Below are 15,303 nucleotides of genomic sequence, written 5' to 3' on the forward strand. Positions count from 1 at the left end.
TCAATTTTTTTGTGGGGTAAAAAGCAATCTATGATGATACATAGAGAAATCTTCACCTTGATATATAATATGTATTACAATAATCAAAGAAAAAAAGGCAATATATTGCAATAATAATGCATATATATATTGTAGCAGTTTCTGATAGTTTATTAGCCAAAAATTGACTGTGATGACTTGGCAAAAGATGTGTGTGCTTTGCAACTCCAGACTTCTTGAGAATAACCATTTAAACAAAGAGGGACTATTCCTCTGAAGAAATCCAAAACTACAAAAGTGTATACATGTGTAAACATGTATGTTTTTAAATGAGTCCTAAACACCAGATTATGTCTAAATTTCTACAGGAACAATCTGTTAAATTTTTAATAACTGCAAATGGTATGACTTTAAATCAATCCTGCTGCATGAATTTTCTGTGAAAGCTCATAATGGAAAATAAGTGTTTTTTACTGTCTGACCCTAACAAGTATTAAAACCAGACTACCTTAAAGATATTTTAGAGAATTATTTCTAGGTAAATAACTTGGAAAACTGATTTGTGAAAACAATTTTTCATTTTAAGTAATTTTCATTATATTTAGTGAGAATGTCATTAAGGAGGCAACATGACTGATATTATCCTCCTTGTGAGAGGAAATTAATGAAAAGATGCCTTGTGGACAGAATAATGGGGCCTTTTTTTTCTGAAATAGCAAGTTCTTAAGTTTTTCACTTACTTCATTGATGCCTTTAATAATTACTTTTTTTTAATAATGCACAAGTCTGAAAAGCTTGTTAGCATGCTTGTTGTTCAATTGTTGTTAACATGCATGTTGTTCTTTCCAAAAGCAACATAAATGTTGAAGGGCCAAGTAAAGTAATGCATGGGATTAGGAACCACAAACCATTAGTTGCCTGCTTGTTTCATTCACATTGTTTTTCCTGTGGTGTTCAGATTACCATGCTGTTTACTTTCTACTTTTGATGCTCTTGTTTTAGAAGTGTCATAATATGTGTTTTCATGAAAAACCATGATGCATTATTCTTACTTAGAGCTGCAATCAATGGCAATGTAGAATTTTTTTTTCAAGAAATGGAAATTGTATCCTGCTAAAAAATTTCGGTTTCAAGGCAGCATTGACATCTGAATATTGCTGCTTATCAAAAGTCATGGCTTTATAAGGCAGCATCAGAGGAATGGTATAACAGCAGTTGTGCTGTTAGCCTAATTTATTCAGTCTTTTTCCCTGGAGGGTTGAGTTACAGATTTAAGTAGTTTTGCATTCTTCTTCAGTGGTGACGCTTCAGGTGTCTGTGTCCTGTAGTGAAGTGTAGGTAATTTTGAACAGCTGTAAAGAGTTACAGCCAGCATGGCCTTTCCGAAGCTGTCTCTTTACAAAACCAGATGCTATTCTTCTCAATGTGCTCCAGGGCTGGGGAACCCTGAGTAATGCCTGTTTTGAATTTTACTGGGCTCTTTCAAGCCAGCTGGCATCTCCTTCACCATGCTTTGGGACTGTGGGGCCTGGAGAGCAGAGATTCTTTTGTGTGGCTCTTCCAATTTTCCAAACCTCATATTTTTTCCTAAAGTTTCTCAGGTTCCTTAATACTTTGGAAAACTGTTTTGTATATTCTGTTATGGTTTTCTTTTTCTTGTTTGATTGGTTTTGTGTGGTTTTTTTTTTCTTTAATGCAGATTATTCAAGGCTTCCAAATATTTTTGGAAAATTAAACCTGTAAATAAATCTTTGTCATGAACAAAATAAGAATAATACATGTTTATTTGTGCAGTACCTGTGCAATTTTCTGGTGAAAATTCTACAGCTGTTTGGTAACTGGGAATTAAAATATCTCATTTATAAGACTTTTTGTAGACATAGGTCTGAAAAATATCTCAATTGCTGCAATATATTTAATAGCCTTCCTGTAATTTAAAGCAAACTATTTTTTATATAAAACTTCTGTTGAGTAAAGATAAAATGTGCACAAGAGGGCAGCATAAGAACTTTGAATGTTTTAAGGCTACATGAAATTCATCAGACTTCATCTGACAAATTGCAATAACATGCATCAAATCTGTAAAATTTGATTAGCATGTTGTTTTTTTATCAGCTTCAACATAATGCTAGATAAAATTAATAATTTTAGCTTTTGACTCTTGTTTCTGCCTTTTAAAGTTCTTTCTTTGTAAGATTGCAACCTTGTTTTTAACAAGCCATTGAAGTGGCATGCTCATTTTATTTTGACAAAAATAGCTAGCTCAGAAATAAAAGGTTAACAAAAAAACTGAAGTATTTCAACTATTTTTGATGTCTTAAGGGGTTTCCAGACTATGTTTAATATAAAGTTTCATTATAATATAATACTCCAAGTATTTTTCCAATACTGAATCTTTGCTTAAATTTAATTTCAAGGATATTTCTTGAAAGTGCTCTCCTAATAACTTTTAAAAGTTACAGTTGGAATTATCTTTGTCTGTTTATTAATGAGAAGCATTTTCCTGAGTTTTTTGGTGGGACAACACTTCAATAGTTGGTTTACTGTTACCAGCTCTAAACCAACCACTTGAAACCTGTACTTAGAATATATTTTAATGTTGTGCATCATTATATTAAAACAATACAAGTAACTCTAGAGAAATTTTTTAATGCAAGAAATTAGCTTTATGACATTTCCATTATTATTTTTATTAGGTCATGATGGTGCAGTTAACTCTGTTGACTGGAGTCATGACAGGAAGTGGTTAGTTTCTGCATCAGAAGACAGAACTTTAAGGGTCTGGTCAGTCTGCAATAAGGAACCTGCCCTAATTCTGGTAATTGGAAACTTCCATTGATTTGGACACAGAGAATGCTGTTTTGCTACTTCTGTTTTAAAAGCTTTGTAGAACAAACCAATATCTCTAGCTACTGAGTGATGACTCCCACTGATATAATGATCTGGGTGATCTCCATTGACTCCAAATTAGGTTTTTCTCATGATCATTTAGGAAAACAAAAAAATCAATCTTGTTAAAAAACCTTGTGGGCATGTCTGGAAGTATTGGTTTTATTGTCTAGTCTGTACATTGTATTTTCATTGGCTTAGCTCTGCTTGACTTTAGTCCACTTCCCAATTCGAAAAGAAGTTCAGAATATTAAGGTAGAGTGTATTAGATTCAATTGACTACAGATATACTGCCAGCTAATTTAAGCAGAATGAATTTTTTTTTTTTTGAGTGTAGTAGATGTCAAAAATACAAAGGGCCACTATGTAGTAGAACCTTCTGGCCTATGATCAGGATGACCGGAAGGCTCTGCCTTAACACAAGGAATCTCAGAAAATATTTGAATCCATTCTTGAAAAATTCCTTTATGTTTCAGGGTAAAGAGAAGTTCCATAAGACTGTACACTTTGCACAGTTTTATTTTATAGATACATTTCTATTGCTGTGTTGTGGAGCTGAATTTCATCTATTAAGTTTCCATCTAGACACAACCAAGGATGACCTAAAACGGTGAGTTCATTTTTCATTAACAGACCAATGAAAGTACTTGTACAGTTTGATCTGGGACTGTGTGTGTGGTGAGGTGAGCTGAAGGGACAAAAATATTACAGAAGATAAAAAACTGAACAAATGGTAAAAATACTTTCAAAATACCTTTGTTTTGAATGGAAGAACAAAAAGAATTAGGGTTACAACACTGAAGTCTTAGATGATATTGTGTATGGTATGTTCTGTCTGTTAATGATATTAGACAGTATTGGACTTCATCTTCAGATGGGAAAAGCTGGTCTGTTTCCTTCCTCTATTTCCTTGGTAGTTTTGCTGCTGCACAGAAAAACTAAGTGCAAGTTTAAATATGTTTAGGAATAGGAGTGCTTTCCTGGATTGAGGCATGAACCTGCTATGTGGAACTTCACTGAAACATTAAATGGTCAGACAGAATTATGGAATAATTTTCTTCCATAATCTGCCTACCTAGTTTGTTTTACTTGTTAATTCTTAGTTTATGGAGATACTGATAAACTAATAAAAAGTTAACCCTAATTGCTACATAAACTTCAATTTCTAAGAGATAAGAACCAGTGTACAGTGCCCAGCTCAGGGTGTCCACAATACCTGCCTAAATTTGAAATGAGTTGCACTTTAAATTGAAGATATATAGGACATGTAGCAAATGCAAAATGCATTCTGTTAAAAAAAAATCCTAAATAGGACAAAATTCCTCTTTTTTTTTTTTTTTAAATAATGGGTACTCTTCTATTTTCCCCACCTCTGGTACTTTGGTTCAGTTTTCTCATAACTTGTATTTGATGAATCTCAGTTTACTGTGGATTGATTTGCTTTCTGTGTGAAATTCTACCTGTGCCATGCCCTGTGAGGTATTTCTGTGTAGCAGTCTGCAGTGTAGAAGCAAGGTACTTCAGCCAATTCAAACAATTGTTCTTTCATTTGGGAAAAAACTTAACTGTTTTAATCAGCCTCTTTCAGCAGGGTAAACTGGACCAGAGAAAACTTCATACTGCCTTCATTAGATTGCACCTATTATATCAGTCAGCTTATTTAAAGTTAGCTTGGATAGATTTACCCAAAAATAGAGAAATCATTTGATCTTGATGTCTAGTGCAGTTTACTTTTTAGTTTATTTGAATAAAGTATTTGTGAAAACTACGAAAGGTTCTTGGATTAAATTGAAAAACACTGTATATTATCTTCTGCTTCATCATCAATGCTAAAGTAGTTCTGATGGCCATCTGAAAAGATCAGGAGATCATTGCTGGAGAATAACAATGAAAGGCAAAAACCAAATCACTAAGCATTTTTCTTTTGAACAGATCTGGCTGACAACAATATTGCTTTTGTCAAATGATCTCAGTTTTGCAAACTTTTAGCATTGTTAGAAAGAAACAGTAATGATTCCTACAGCAGGTCATACATGGACTTTTGCACTTTCATTAGACAGGCGTGCTAAAATGCAAGTATAATATTAACTGTTACACAGGAATTATTTTAACAACTGTGCAGACAGTGTCCAGCAAGGACTAAAACCCTGGTGTGTTATCAATGCTGTTTTGATCTTAAGTCTAAAACACAGCACCATACAAGCCACTATGAAGAAAATTATCTCCACCTCATCCAGACTCAGTACAGTTTTTATTAACTCTGTATTCCTTAGGTGACTTCTATGAAAATCACACTGTTGTTGCCCTACATATCCATGGAGTTTTGTTTTCTGTTTACTATAAGAATAGATCCATCTTGCCTATGTGGATATATTTCAGTAACCAGAAAGTTTTAATTATATTGAATAACAGCACAGTTTTGTGTTGTCCAATAAAAAAGTCTGAAGCCATTTTAGAGGTTTTTGCATGTTTGCCACCTCTGCATGGAGCTGGCAGGTAACCCACAGGACCCTAAAGAGTTCTGCATATGTTGGGAAGCAAAATTTCTCTGGTAGTGTGTGATCAGTCCTGTGGTAAGCACATTTCTCTCTCTCTGGTTTTTTTCATAGAGTTGCACAGAGAGAAAGAAAGAAAACAATTTCTATTTCTGCTCCTTGTTTTTCCTATGTGGAATGTGTTTGGAGAATTGTTTACCTGGGCTGATTGCTTGATTGGATTCTGGTGAGGATTTTGAGCCTGATGGCAAATCAGGTCCACCTGTGTCTGGAATCTTGGGAACAGGGTCATGAGTTGTGAGTTAGTTAGATATGGCAGTTAGAAAAGTAGGTATGTAGTTTTAGTATTTTCCTTTATGTAGTATATTAATGTATAATAGCATAGTTATAATAAAGAAAACTTTCAACCTTCTCAACTGGAATTGGACATCATTTCTTCCCATTGGGTTTGCCTGCATTTTACAATACAGTCCCTTATTCTCCTCCCATCTAAATGGAAATTATTCTTTCCTCATGGTTTTCATTCTTTTCTCGCTGTTTTCTCCTCATTTTCTTCCTGATTGCCCTATCATCAGCACATTAAATGCTACACTGAAACCAGTGGTATATCTGCTTTCTGAACATAGGTACTTAACAGACTTTACTCGCTTCAATATTTTCAGTGTACATACAGGATTATTTTAGTGTTTCATGTTGATGGAAAATCAGTCTTCTGTATATGAATATTATGGGTTTTTTCATCCAAATGAGTTTGATTACCAAGTTTTTAACAGATCTCAACAATAAGGCAAACGTTCTGTCGCTTTAATTTTTAATAATGAAAGAAAGCATTTTGATTTGTGGTTCCAGTGGGAGTTTACAAATCATACTAATTTCATTAACACTAGCATTCATTTGATATTCTTTGCAGGTACAAACAGAAGAGTGTTTCCAAATTGGTACAGAAATTTCCCATGACTTCAGCAATGGCAATTACCAGCCTTTCAGCAGTAAATGAGTTCTATTCTTGTATCCTTTATATTTCTTTTCTTTGTAGTTCTTTGGACTTAATGCCATGGACATCAGCTAAAGTAAGGAGCATTGGATGATTTACTACTCCTTTTCTATTAGACTAAAAAACTTGTAATTTTTTGTGATGTTGAACTTCATCCTTTGACATAAATTTTTACTGCTGTAAGATTTTTTTTTTTCTCATAGAGCAAGAAATACAACAGTTTATATATATATTTATTTATCTGTATTTTTATCTGGCTATTTACTTTAGTTCCTTTAGGTAAGTTTAACTTTAGCACAAAGAACTGTACAGATATTGTACTTACAGCTGGCAGCAACCGAGCATTGGAAGTTTTTGACCTCAATAAAGGCTGCAGCACAGCAGTGATACATGAAGCTCATGTTAGATCAGTCCATCAGATCTGCCAAAATAAGGTATATACTTTATTGAATTTTATTTATCTATCATCATCAACAAAGAAATCAGAGGTTAAAAGTAGAATTGATAGTAATCGGTAAGTTTTTATATGTTGGGGAGGATGGGCAAGGACATGAGTCTGTGATAAGTCCATACAGATTTAATTTATTCTCTAGTGTAAAGGAGGGAGCAGTGAGACTGATTGAATGATCTTGCTATTTGAGAGGTGTTTATTATCTTTTGCCTTACTTGTGCTAGACTGTAATACTGTAGTTCAACAGGAATTTTTCCTTATGTAAGTGTTCTCTTCTGAAGATCAATCTGACACTGTGTGATTTATTCTGAAACATTGGTAACAGCAACCAAAAAAATATTTCTACTATACTGTACTACTATAGAATAGATGACTTACAACCCCTCATCCTTGGTCTTCTTTTTTTTTTTTTCCTTGAAGACTGATTTGAATGTTTGTAGTTTTTATGGTAGCATATGTTCTGGAATGCCTGCTGTGTTAGGTCTGGTTGAATGTGGTGCTTCATTCCTGCTTGGAAAGTCCTTGCTTTTGTGGGTTTAAAACAGTCCTTGTTATTACTGTTGTAGAACTCTTTGTGGGTTTTCCTTATAGATGTGATCTGGTAAAACACTTAAAATTGTGCTATTTCAGTACTCTTTGTAACACATATAGGCTTAAAGTTCTGGCTTTTCTTTTTGCTGGGTCAGCTTAGTGCCTTCAGGTTATTTAATCAAGAAAAATTCTAAAGCTGTGGGCAAGTACTCACTTGGGAAAAAAACCTAGATGTATGTGGTATAGCAAAGAAAACTAATCATTTTGGGGGACAATTATACATCAAGGTTCTCTATTTTTTTCAGTTATATAAAACTAGTACTTTAGATAAGTCAACAGGAAAATTACACATCAACAATTTTATTACATTGGATAGTTTAAAGTTATTAGAACAAATTAGACTTATAAAAATGTGTTAAATGCTGTGTGCAAGCTACATCCTGTTTGAAGTATGAAATGCACTGGAATCTAAGGCTCTCTAGTGATGAGACATGATTTAATGGAAACAAACCTGTGGAGAGAAATAGTTCATGCTGAAGATCCTGTGCCTACACCCCAAAATTTATTAAGGCTTTCCTTTGGACTATTCCTAGTCTCATTGTGTGGACTAAATACTCATTTGTGATTGCAGTATATATATATTCTTGAAGTGCATTTACTAGTTTAGATTCATGCAAATCAGTTCTCATGTTCCAAGACTGTTTTGTGATTCCACTTGGATAATTAAGTGAGCATAATAATAAAATTTACTCTTTAAATGAATAAAAAAGCAAATCTATTTTGAGGGTCATGGGAGACAATAGGGCAAGTATGTTCCAATTAAATGTTGGAGAAACCTGTTAGCAAATTATAAAATATATAGGATATCCTGGAAACCTAGATGATCAGCATGACATTCTCTTATTTTTGATTTTAGACAAAACTAGCTGAAGCAAGTATATATAATTTGCCATGTAATGACTTTGATTTTAAATTTTTCTTTTGATCTGTTCTAGCGATTGTTTGCAATTGCCAGTGTGTTTGAAATTCATCTCAGCCTTCAGTGTTTTGATTAAGCTTATTATAACAATCCATTGCTTTTTATACTGAGTTTTAAGAGACCTAGTAAAGTGAATTGACGTATCAAAATTCTCTTCCTGTCTTAGAGTTTAGGAACATCTGAGATACCAAAATAGATGGTAATTTGAGCTCAGACCACAAAGATTCAGCGCTTTAGTATTAATAATGAGTTTGTAAAGGTCCAAAACATATTCTTTGAACAGAAAACTGTCATTGTGAGCCACAAATATTTGGATGGTATTATGTTCTGCTAGTGCAGTTACAGAGTACTTATTTTCACATAAACAGCAAAATTTTCAATTTTCTGTTCAGACCCTTTTGTTTCGAAATTCATTGGTTCATTAGTTAGGAAGTCTACTTGATGAGAAGACTGAAAAATGCAATGGGTAACTCTGAAGTTTCAGTTAACTTTTTCCTACCCATAGTTACAATGTTGATAAAAGTATGAGATGACCAGAAGGTACAAAATGCTTTCTGCTATGTCTATTGATAGATGCCTTTAGCATAAGCCAGTTGCACTCCTTGGATGACATAAATGGTGCTCATAAGGAATTAGTAAAGGAAAGCAAGATTCTTTAGAACCATTCCTTGAGGCCAAATTTTATGTGAAGGTTGCAGTGTAGTTAATCTAGAGAGAAGCCGAGAAGGGATTACAGTGGTGGATGAGGAGGCTGATGGGATAGAGGAAAGGGATTTGTCTATCAGAATGAAAGAATAGTGTCAAGAGTGTGTGGGATTTTGCTACTTTTTGCATCAGATTCTCATAAATAATCGATTATCATAAGTTGAGGGACTATAAAAACGTAGTTTAGTGACAAATAATGATAAATAAAATTCAACTTCCATATTATCCCAACTACTATATTTTTTCTTGTCTCCTATATCAATATTCAGAAGCAGATGAAGATACAAGTATGTGTTAATAAAGTATATTGCTGACAAAATTTCAGGGCAGAGAAGGAAAAAATGGATTGCATTTACCTTTAGTTTTTTCCTGTATTCTGTGTATTCTATAGTAAAGGAGTAATGCAAAAAGTAAATGTGTATGTGTCTGTAGAACTTTTTGTTTTGGACTCTTGTGACCGGTGCTGGCTGAAGTGAGGGATGGCAAGCAAATATTTCAAAAGCACAAAAAAGGATACTCAGTAACTTTTAATGAATACTGTCCTTTGGACTACTACTGTCTTTGTCTTTTGCATTATTTTTTTTTTTATAAGTTATACAGAGCTAATGTGAGAATGTGTAGACTTTGTTAGGAAATGTGTTGCAGTACATTTTAATGTATCTCTTAGAGCAAACTATGCACCAGCTTTCATAATAAATAGAAGGTTCCTGGCAGTCAAATACTGATTTCAGGAAATTACCTTGAGGTTTCTGTGATGTATTCAGCCAAATCAAGAAAGTCAATGGTAAGGAAAGAAAGTGTTTTAACTGTTTCAATTTGGTTCCCTGGAGAAAGAAGTTTTTAGCCAGCAAAAAGACTGAGATTTGCCAATGTGGATGTTAAAATATCAGAGGTTTAAACTGAATTTAACTATTTAAAAGTATGAAGCCAAAATTAGTCTTGTGATGAATTAATGCAATTGCTACTGAAGTCAATGGAAACTGGACACTTAACCCAGGGCTAACAATGTCTTATAATTAATTGACGTAACCTTTGCTCCCTCCCTTTCACTGCCCTTATTTTCTTCCCTAAACATCCCGTAATGTCTTGTGCAATCACAAAATATCTTCCCCTGCTTTACATGATGGATCCCATACCCTGATTTTAGTAATCCACATCAGTCTTGAGATGCCCCAGATAGCCTGTCTCAGTGACCATCCTGGTGGGTGTCACCCCTGGACCAAAGAGCTCATGGCTGTCCTGGCACAGCACTGAGAGGAGCCAAGGCTGTGCTCCGTTTCTCTGACTGGGTTATGGGACTTCCTCTACATGCTCTTTGCATACTTTTCCTCTTTCCTCCTTTGTGTGTGTGCAGACAAGCTTTTTTTCACATAATCTAACAAATATTTACTGTTTATTTCTTAGATGGACTAAATTCTCCACTGAGAGGGTGGTTGGTGACGGGACTCGATTCCCCAGGGAAGTGGTCCAAGCAGCAAGCTTGTCAGAGTTCAGGGAGCCTTTGGACAATGTTCTTAATCATATGGCATAATTCTGCAAGGAGCAGGGAGTTGGACTCGATGATTCCTATGGATCTCTTCCATCTCAAGATATTCTATGATTCTATAAGTAATTAATGCCATGAGAATAGTTACCTGAAACTGATTTATTGTTTTACAGGGATCATCCTTCAGCACTCAGCAACCTGAAGCTTACAACCTTTTCCTGACCACAGCTGCAGGTGATGGCATCAAACTGTGGGATTTAAGAACACTGAGGTAAGAATGAATTAGGTACCTTGGAATAAAAAGCTATGCTTTATCTTTATTCAGAATTCATAATTGCTTTCATATACTAGTAGAAATCTAGATGTGGAATCTGAACTACAGGTTAACTGAAGTTTACTAGTTTTTAGAGATCAAACAAAGTGCTCATTCCTCAATTACAGTTATGTGGAAGCTATTAAATATTCAGGGTTTATCACCTATGTTTACCCACATCTGTAGATCTAATTGTATATATATATATAATGGTGCACCGAACTGAATGTTAATGGTATTTCCAAAAAAGCATGCCATTACTGCTAAAAGAAGTAAAATCTATGATGGATCTTTTAAAATATAAGCCAATTGCAACAACATTTTTATGAACTATGTATGTAGTGCTGTAAGTTTGCATGGTAAATTACCATAAACTCAGAATTAAATGCTACACTGTTTCTAAATGCCTTTCAGTTTTGGGAAAGCCTTGGGACAAATGAATAGAACATCAAAGAGGGAACATTGCTTAGGAAAAGTAATATCTGGGGCAAGCTCTGTTGTTGAGGCCAAAATAATTACGTTTAAAAGAAAAGGGGAGTACGTTTAAGCTTTAAAGAATAACTTTCTATTTGCTTTCTTGTGTATGTAAACATATCTATGGAAAGCTGTCATATAATTTTGCTAGTACTGAATTTTCTATTTGGGCAATGCTTAATGAGCCTTTCATTTATTTCCATCTTTCTGTGGTAAGAAGACATTAAATCTATAGGGGGCATATGTGTTCTTTTCAAAAGCATTGCTGTATTACCTTCACTCAATGCCAGAAAGTAGTGAAACTAGAGACTGCTGGGGTTGGAATATGTTACCTTCTTATGTTTTTCTAATAAGCTGCTCAAACTGTGTTGCTGAAGAGTAATGAAAAAGTAGAAAGCTTTTCACAGATCACTTATCTGTCTCTTTGTTTCTAAATACTAATATAAGTAAAGTCAGTGAATGGTAAAACATTTAAAGTGTAAAGTCTGGTCAATCAATTGAATGAATATGTCTTGAGAAGAAGGAACAAATTTATGTATGTTCTTGCTGTATGTTTCATTTGGCTAGGTCAGTGTATTCTAGTGTCCACTGTGTTCTATTAGTAAAGCTTCAAAAAAGTTGTTCAAGTCCTTAATGACTGATATTTTAAGGATGCTTGTGAGGTACTATGTATAGGTGTTACACATTACACAGTGATCAGTAGCATTAACTCTTGTGGAGAAGAAATACAAACAATATATAATTGTTTTTCACTTGTTAGCAATTTTCAAGGAAAAAAAGAAAAAACACATTTTTAAAAATGAAATTTTCTGCCATTGCTCAGACCAGAGACTGAGTCTTCTATATTTTAAAATCTGTTCCTGAGTTCTCAAAAGGAGTAAAACTGTTCAATTTTTCCTATGTGTTCACCAGGTGTTTTTCATGTAAATAAATTTTAAATGTCTAAGTTTGGAAAGGTCTGTTTGAACTTGGAACAAGTCTCTGCTGAAGTGTTAGGTCTACTATAGTTACACAGACTGAACACTTTGGCGTATTTTTTTTTTGTTCATAGGTTTTGCCCAATCAAATCCAGTCCATCCCTTGCACTGTTGAATACTTACAGGAGAGATTAGTTCCTAAACAACCTTATGGTGGGCCAGTACCTTTAATCTCTTCAAGTTGTTGATTTGTAAAGCTGGTGCATCAACAACTGTTTCCAGTCCCTCTGGAATTACCTATCTTTGTTTCTGCTTTGGGTTTGCCTGAATAGGGTTTGTTTAGTGAAATCTTTGTCCTGTGTTCTTGCAATATAGCAAAGGTAAGTCCACCTTCTCATTTATACTGCTTGCAGTCTTGTGGATAGTAACACTAACTCCAAGATCTCCACTTTGTTTGTTGATTTTGTTCTAAATATTTTCCCTAGATATCCACAGTGAAAACTGTTTTGCTTTTCTTTAATCTGTTTGCTGCCCTTGACAATCTATCCATTGTTACTTTATTTAAAAATTCTGTAAAGTATAAAATGAAGTAAGGGGGAAAAATCCCTTCAGCACAGTGCTCTTCAAAGCTGCTGTTGAAAGCATGGGAAATAATTTGCAGAATAATTGCACAATTGCCTTAGACTCTTAGGGGGCTTTTTAAATTCACTTTTTGATAGTTCCTTTTCATATAACATACATTCCTTTCCTCACAATTGACTGAGAAATCATAGCAGGATGCTCTAGTTCTTTGTTGATCTGCATAGAGTAAATCTTCAAACAGGTTAACCTGGCCTACAGCTTTATAAGTTTTGAATATATTGATATTTTTTCTTTGAGTTCTACAAAAATTTTGCAACCAACCAAACCCAACCTGTGTTATCAAACTGATTTTTTTTTTTTTTCCCAGGGAAAATTCATTTAACTTCTCTTATGTTCTTAAGTTTGGTGAAATTATTTTGCAACTTCAATTTTCATCATCTTTTCTGGATAAAGCTGTGAAATTGTCTGTCTCTCTCACTATTGATGATCTGGAGGCATTCCAAGATTCCTTCAGAGAGTGCCAGAACGTCTCATGGGTTCCTCTGAAGGTGGTAGAAGAAAAGACATTTTAACTTTCTGATATTGTCAGCCAACCTCACACAGCCAGGTCATCTTGCCAATAAATGAGGGAATCTTGGACACTTCTAGAGGCTTTTGGATTTACTCAGACTTCTGCTCCATTTGCTTTGAAATGCATGGATTTGTAAAGGTTCACCTGAAGATTTTGAATATTTATTATAGTTCTCCTGCATTCTACTAATTTATAACTATAGCTAAGAAAAGCTCCAGATGATCTACAAAACAGACTTAGGAACAAAGAAGCAAGGAAAATAGTTTTTCTTGGAAGAAGAAAACTATAGCTAATCCTCTTCCAGGTTAGGATAATGAACTATGAGACCTTATGCTTTAGAGTAAGATAATGACCTTTGACCAACTTCCAAGATATTTTGAAGAGCAGTTTCAGTTTATATTGCCTAAAAGAATGACTACTTGGAGAACAAGTAAAATTACTTTCTCTTGTGTCCAAGGTGAAAGCAGTGAGCACAAAAGTTAGGCTGAGATGCTGTGGAAATCTGAGTGAGATGGACATTATAGTCACCAGGTTTGGGATTCCAATAAAAGACTCAGAAAAGTATTTAATGATTAGGAGGTACGAAGAGTTAATACATTCTTGCATTTTTGAAGGAGTTGAAGTGTTCTTTGTGATGAAACCTTGTAGACTCGCTCATCTGTAAGACACAAGAAAATTTACCATCCTTTCTCATACTGCCATGTGTATTGAATGTATTTTGGAGACATTGCTACTCTTTTTCTGAAGTCAGGAACCTAGCATTGATTTATACTCAGACATACCTCCACCAATTAAATTCAATATCTCAGAAAAGTCTGGATTGGAATGACACAAGTTGCTGAGTCCTTTAAGCCACAGAGGCTGGATATATCAGAAAATTCTAAAACACTAGGCCTCCTTGTCTGCCAGTCCTGCTTGTGTTTAGTGGCTATGCTCATGAACATGTAGGGCAGTGAGATGTACTTTGGCATCCTAGTGCTGTAAAACCAATGCATAGAGAGAATATGAAAACTTAGGAATTAATGAACATTCAATTCCCTTACACAGTAAACTCATAACAACAGAAAGTATCAGACTAGACTAAATACCAGCTGCTTTTTAGTATGTTCCTATATCACTTAAATTTCATATGACAGTTTTCAATTCTGCTTTACCAGTCTGAATCCTTTCTATTTCTCACTTCTTCCCACTTGTAGATTAGGTAATTCTATGCTTTAAATATCCAGAAGAAAGGAAATTTCTTTCATTTATTCTGTTAGGAGGAAACTATAATTTCATAGGAATTTCATAGGAAACTATAAATTCATAGGGTTGCACCCTTCACTTCATTAAATGCATTTAGAATATTGACTAAACACTTAGTAGCACCAGCTCACTAGCAAAGTTACATATATCTTCATGACTGGATGATAATAAGAAAAAATGTATGTCCATTTTTCTGCACCTTCTCTTGCATGGGTCATTCCAAGGAGTCCTCTTTCTCAAGAGAGGTTTTAGAATGTGAAGTAGTATAAAATTTTCTTCCTCAAGGCAGATTTCAGATCCCCTATAAAGCTTTTAGGCACTAATGTGAGCCTTCCTTGCTCATCAATAAATTATGGCTAAAGGCATCATGCAATAAATCTTCATCCTTCTTTGTGTCAATAATTGTGGGATGTGGCTTTACATCAGATTTTCAGGTGCATATTTATTCAGGTTACAAGATGCACTGTGAGGATCCTCACTGCACCACTGGGCCTCAATTGCCCTGACCAGCCTTGGAATCCCACCCATGAACTCTGCTCCTTGCTTCAGGCTGTAGAAGTCTGTAGAAATGAGCTAGTAGAAGACTTATGAAGTTCAGCAAGGGGAAGTGCAAAGTACTCTTGGCACCAAATGCAACCCCCAGTCACCAATATATGCTGAGGGGTCAGCTAGATGGAAACCAGCTTTGCAAA

General features: G+C 34.6%; 1 protein-coding gene across 1 annotated transcript in view; it reads left to right on the forward strand.

Annotated features, from left to right (window-relative positions):
• Positions 1-15,303, forward strand: part of WDR27 (WD repeat domain 27) — a 91,503-nt gene that overhangs the window by 19,854 nt on the left and 56,346 nt on the right. The window contains exons 17-21 of the mRNA XM_053972410.1: positions 2,676-2,797; positions 3,345-3,478; positions 6,274-6,371; positions 6,670-6,791; positions 10,683-10,780. Coding sequence (XP_053828385.1) covers positions 2,676-2,797; positions 3,345-3,478; positions 6,274-6,371; positions 6,670-6,791; positions 10,683-10,780 — 574 coding nt within the window. The remainder of the gene's footprint in view (positions 1-2,675; positions 2,798-3,344; positions 3,479-6,273; positions 6,372-6,669; positions 6,792-10,682; positions 10,781-15,303) is intronic.

The sequence above is a fragment of the Vidua macroura genome, chromosome 3, assembly GCF_024509145.1.
Source record: "Vidua macroura isolate BioBank_ID:100142 chromosome 3, ASM2450914v1, whole genome shotgun sequence".
Classification (NCBI taxonomy): Eukaryota; Metazoa; Chordata; class Aves; order Passeriformes; family Viduidae; genus Vidua; species Vidua macroura.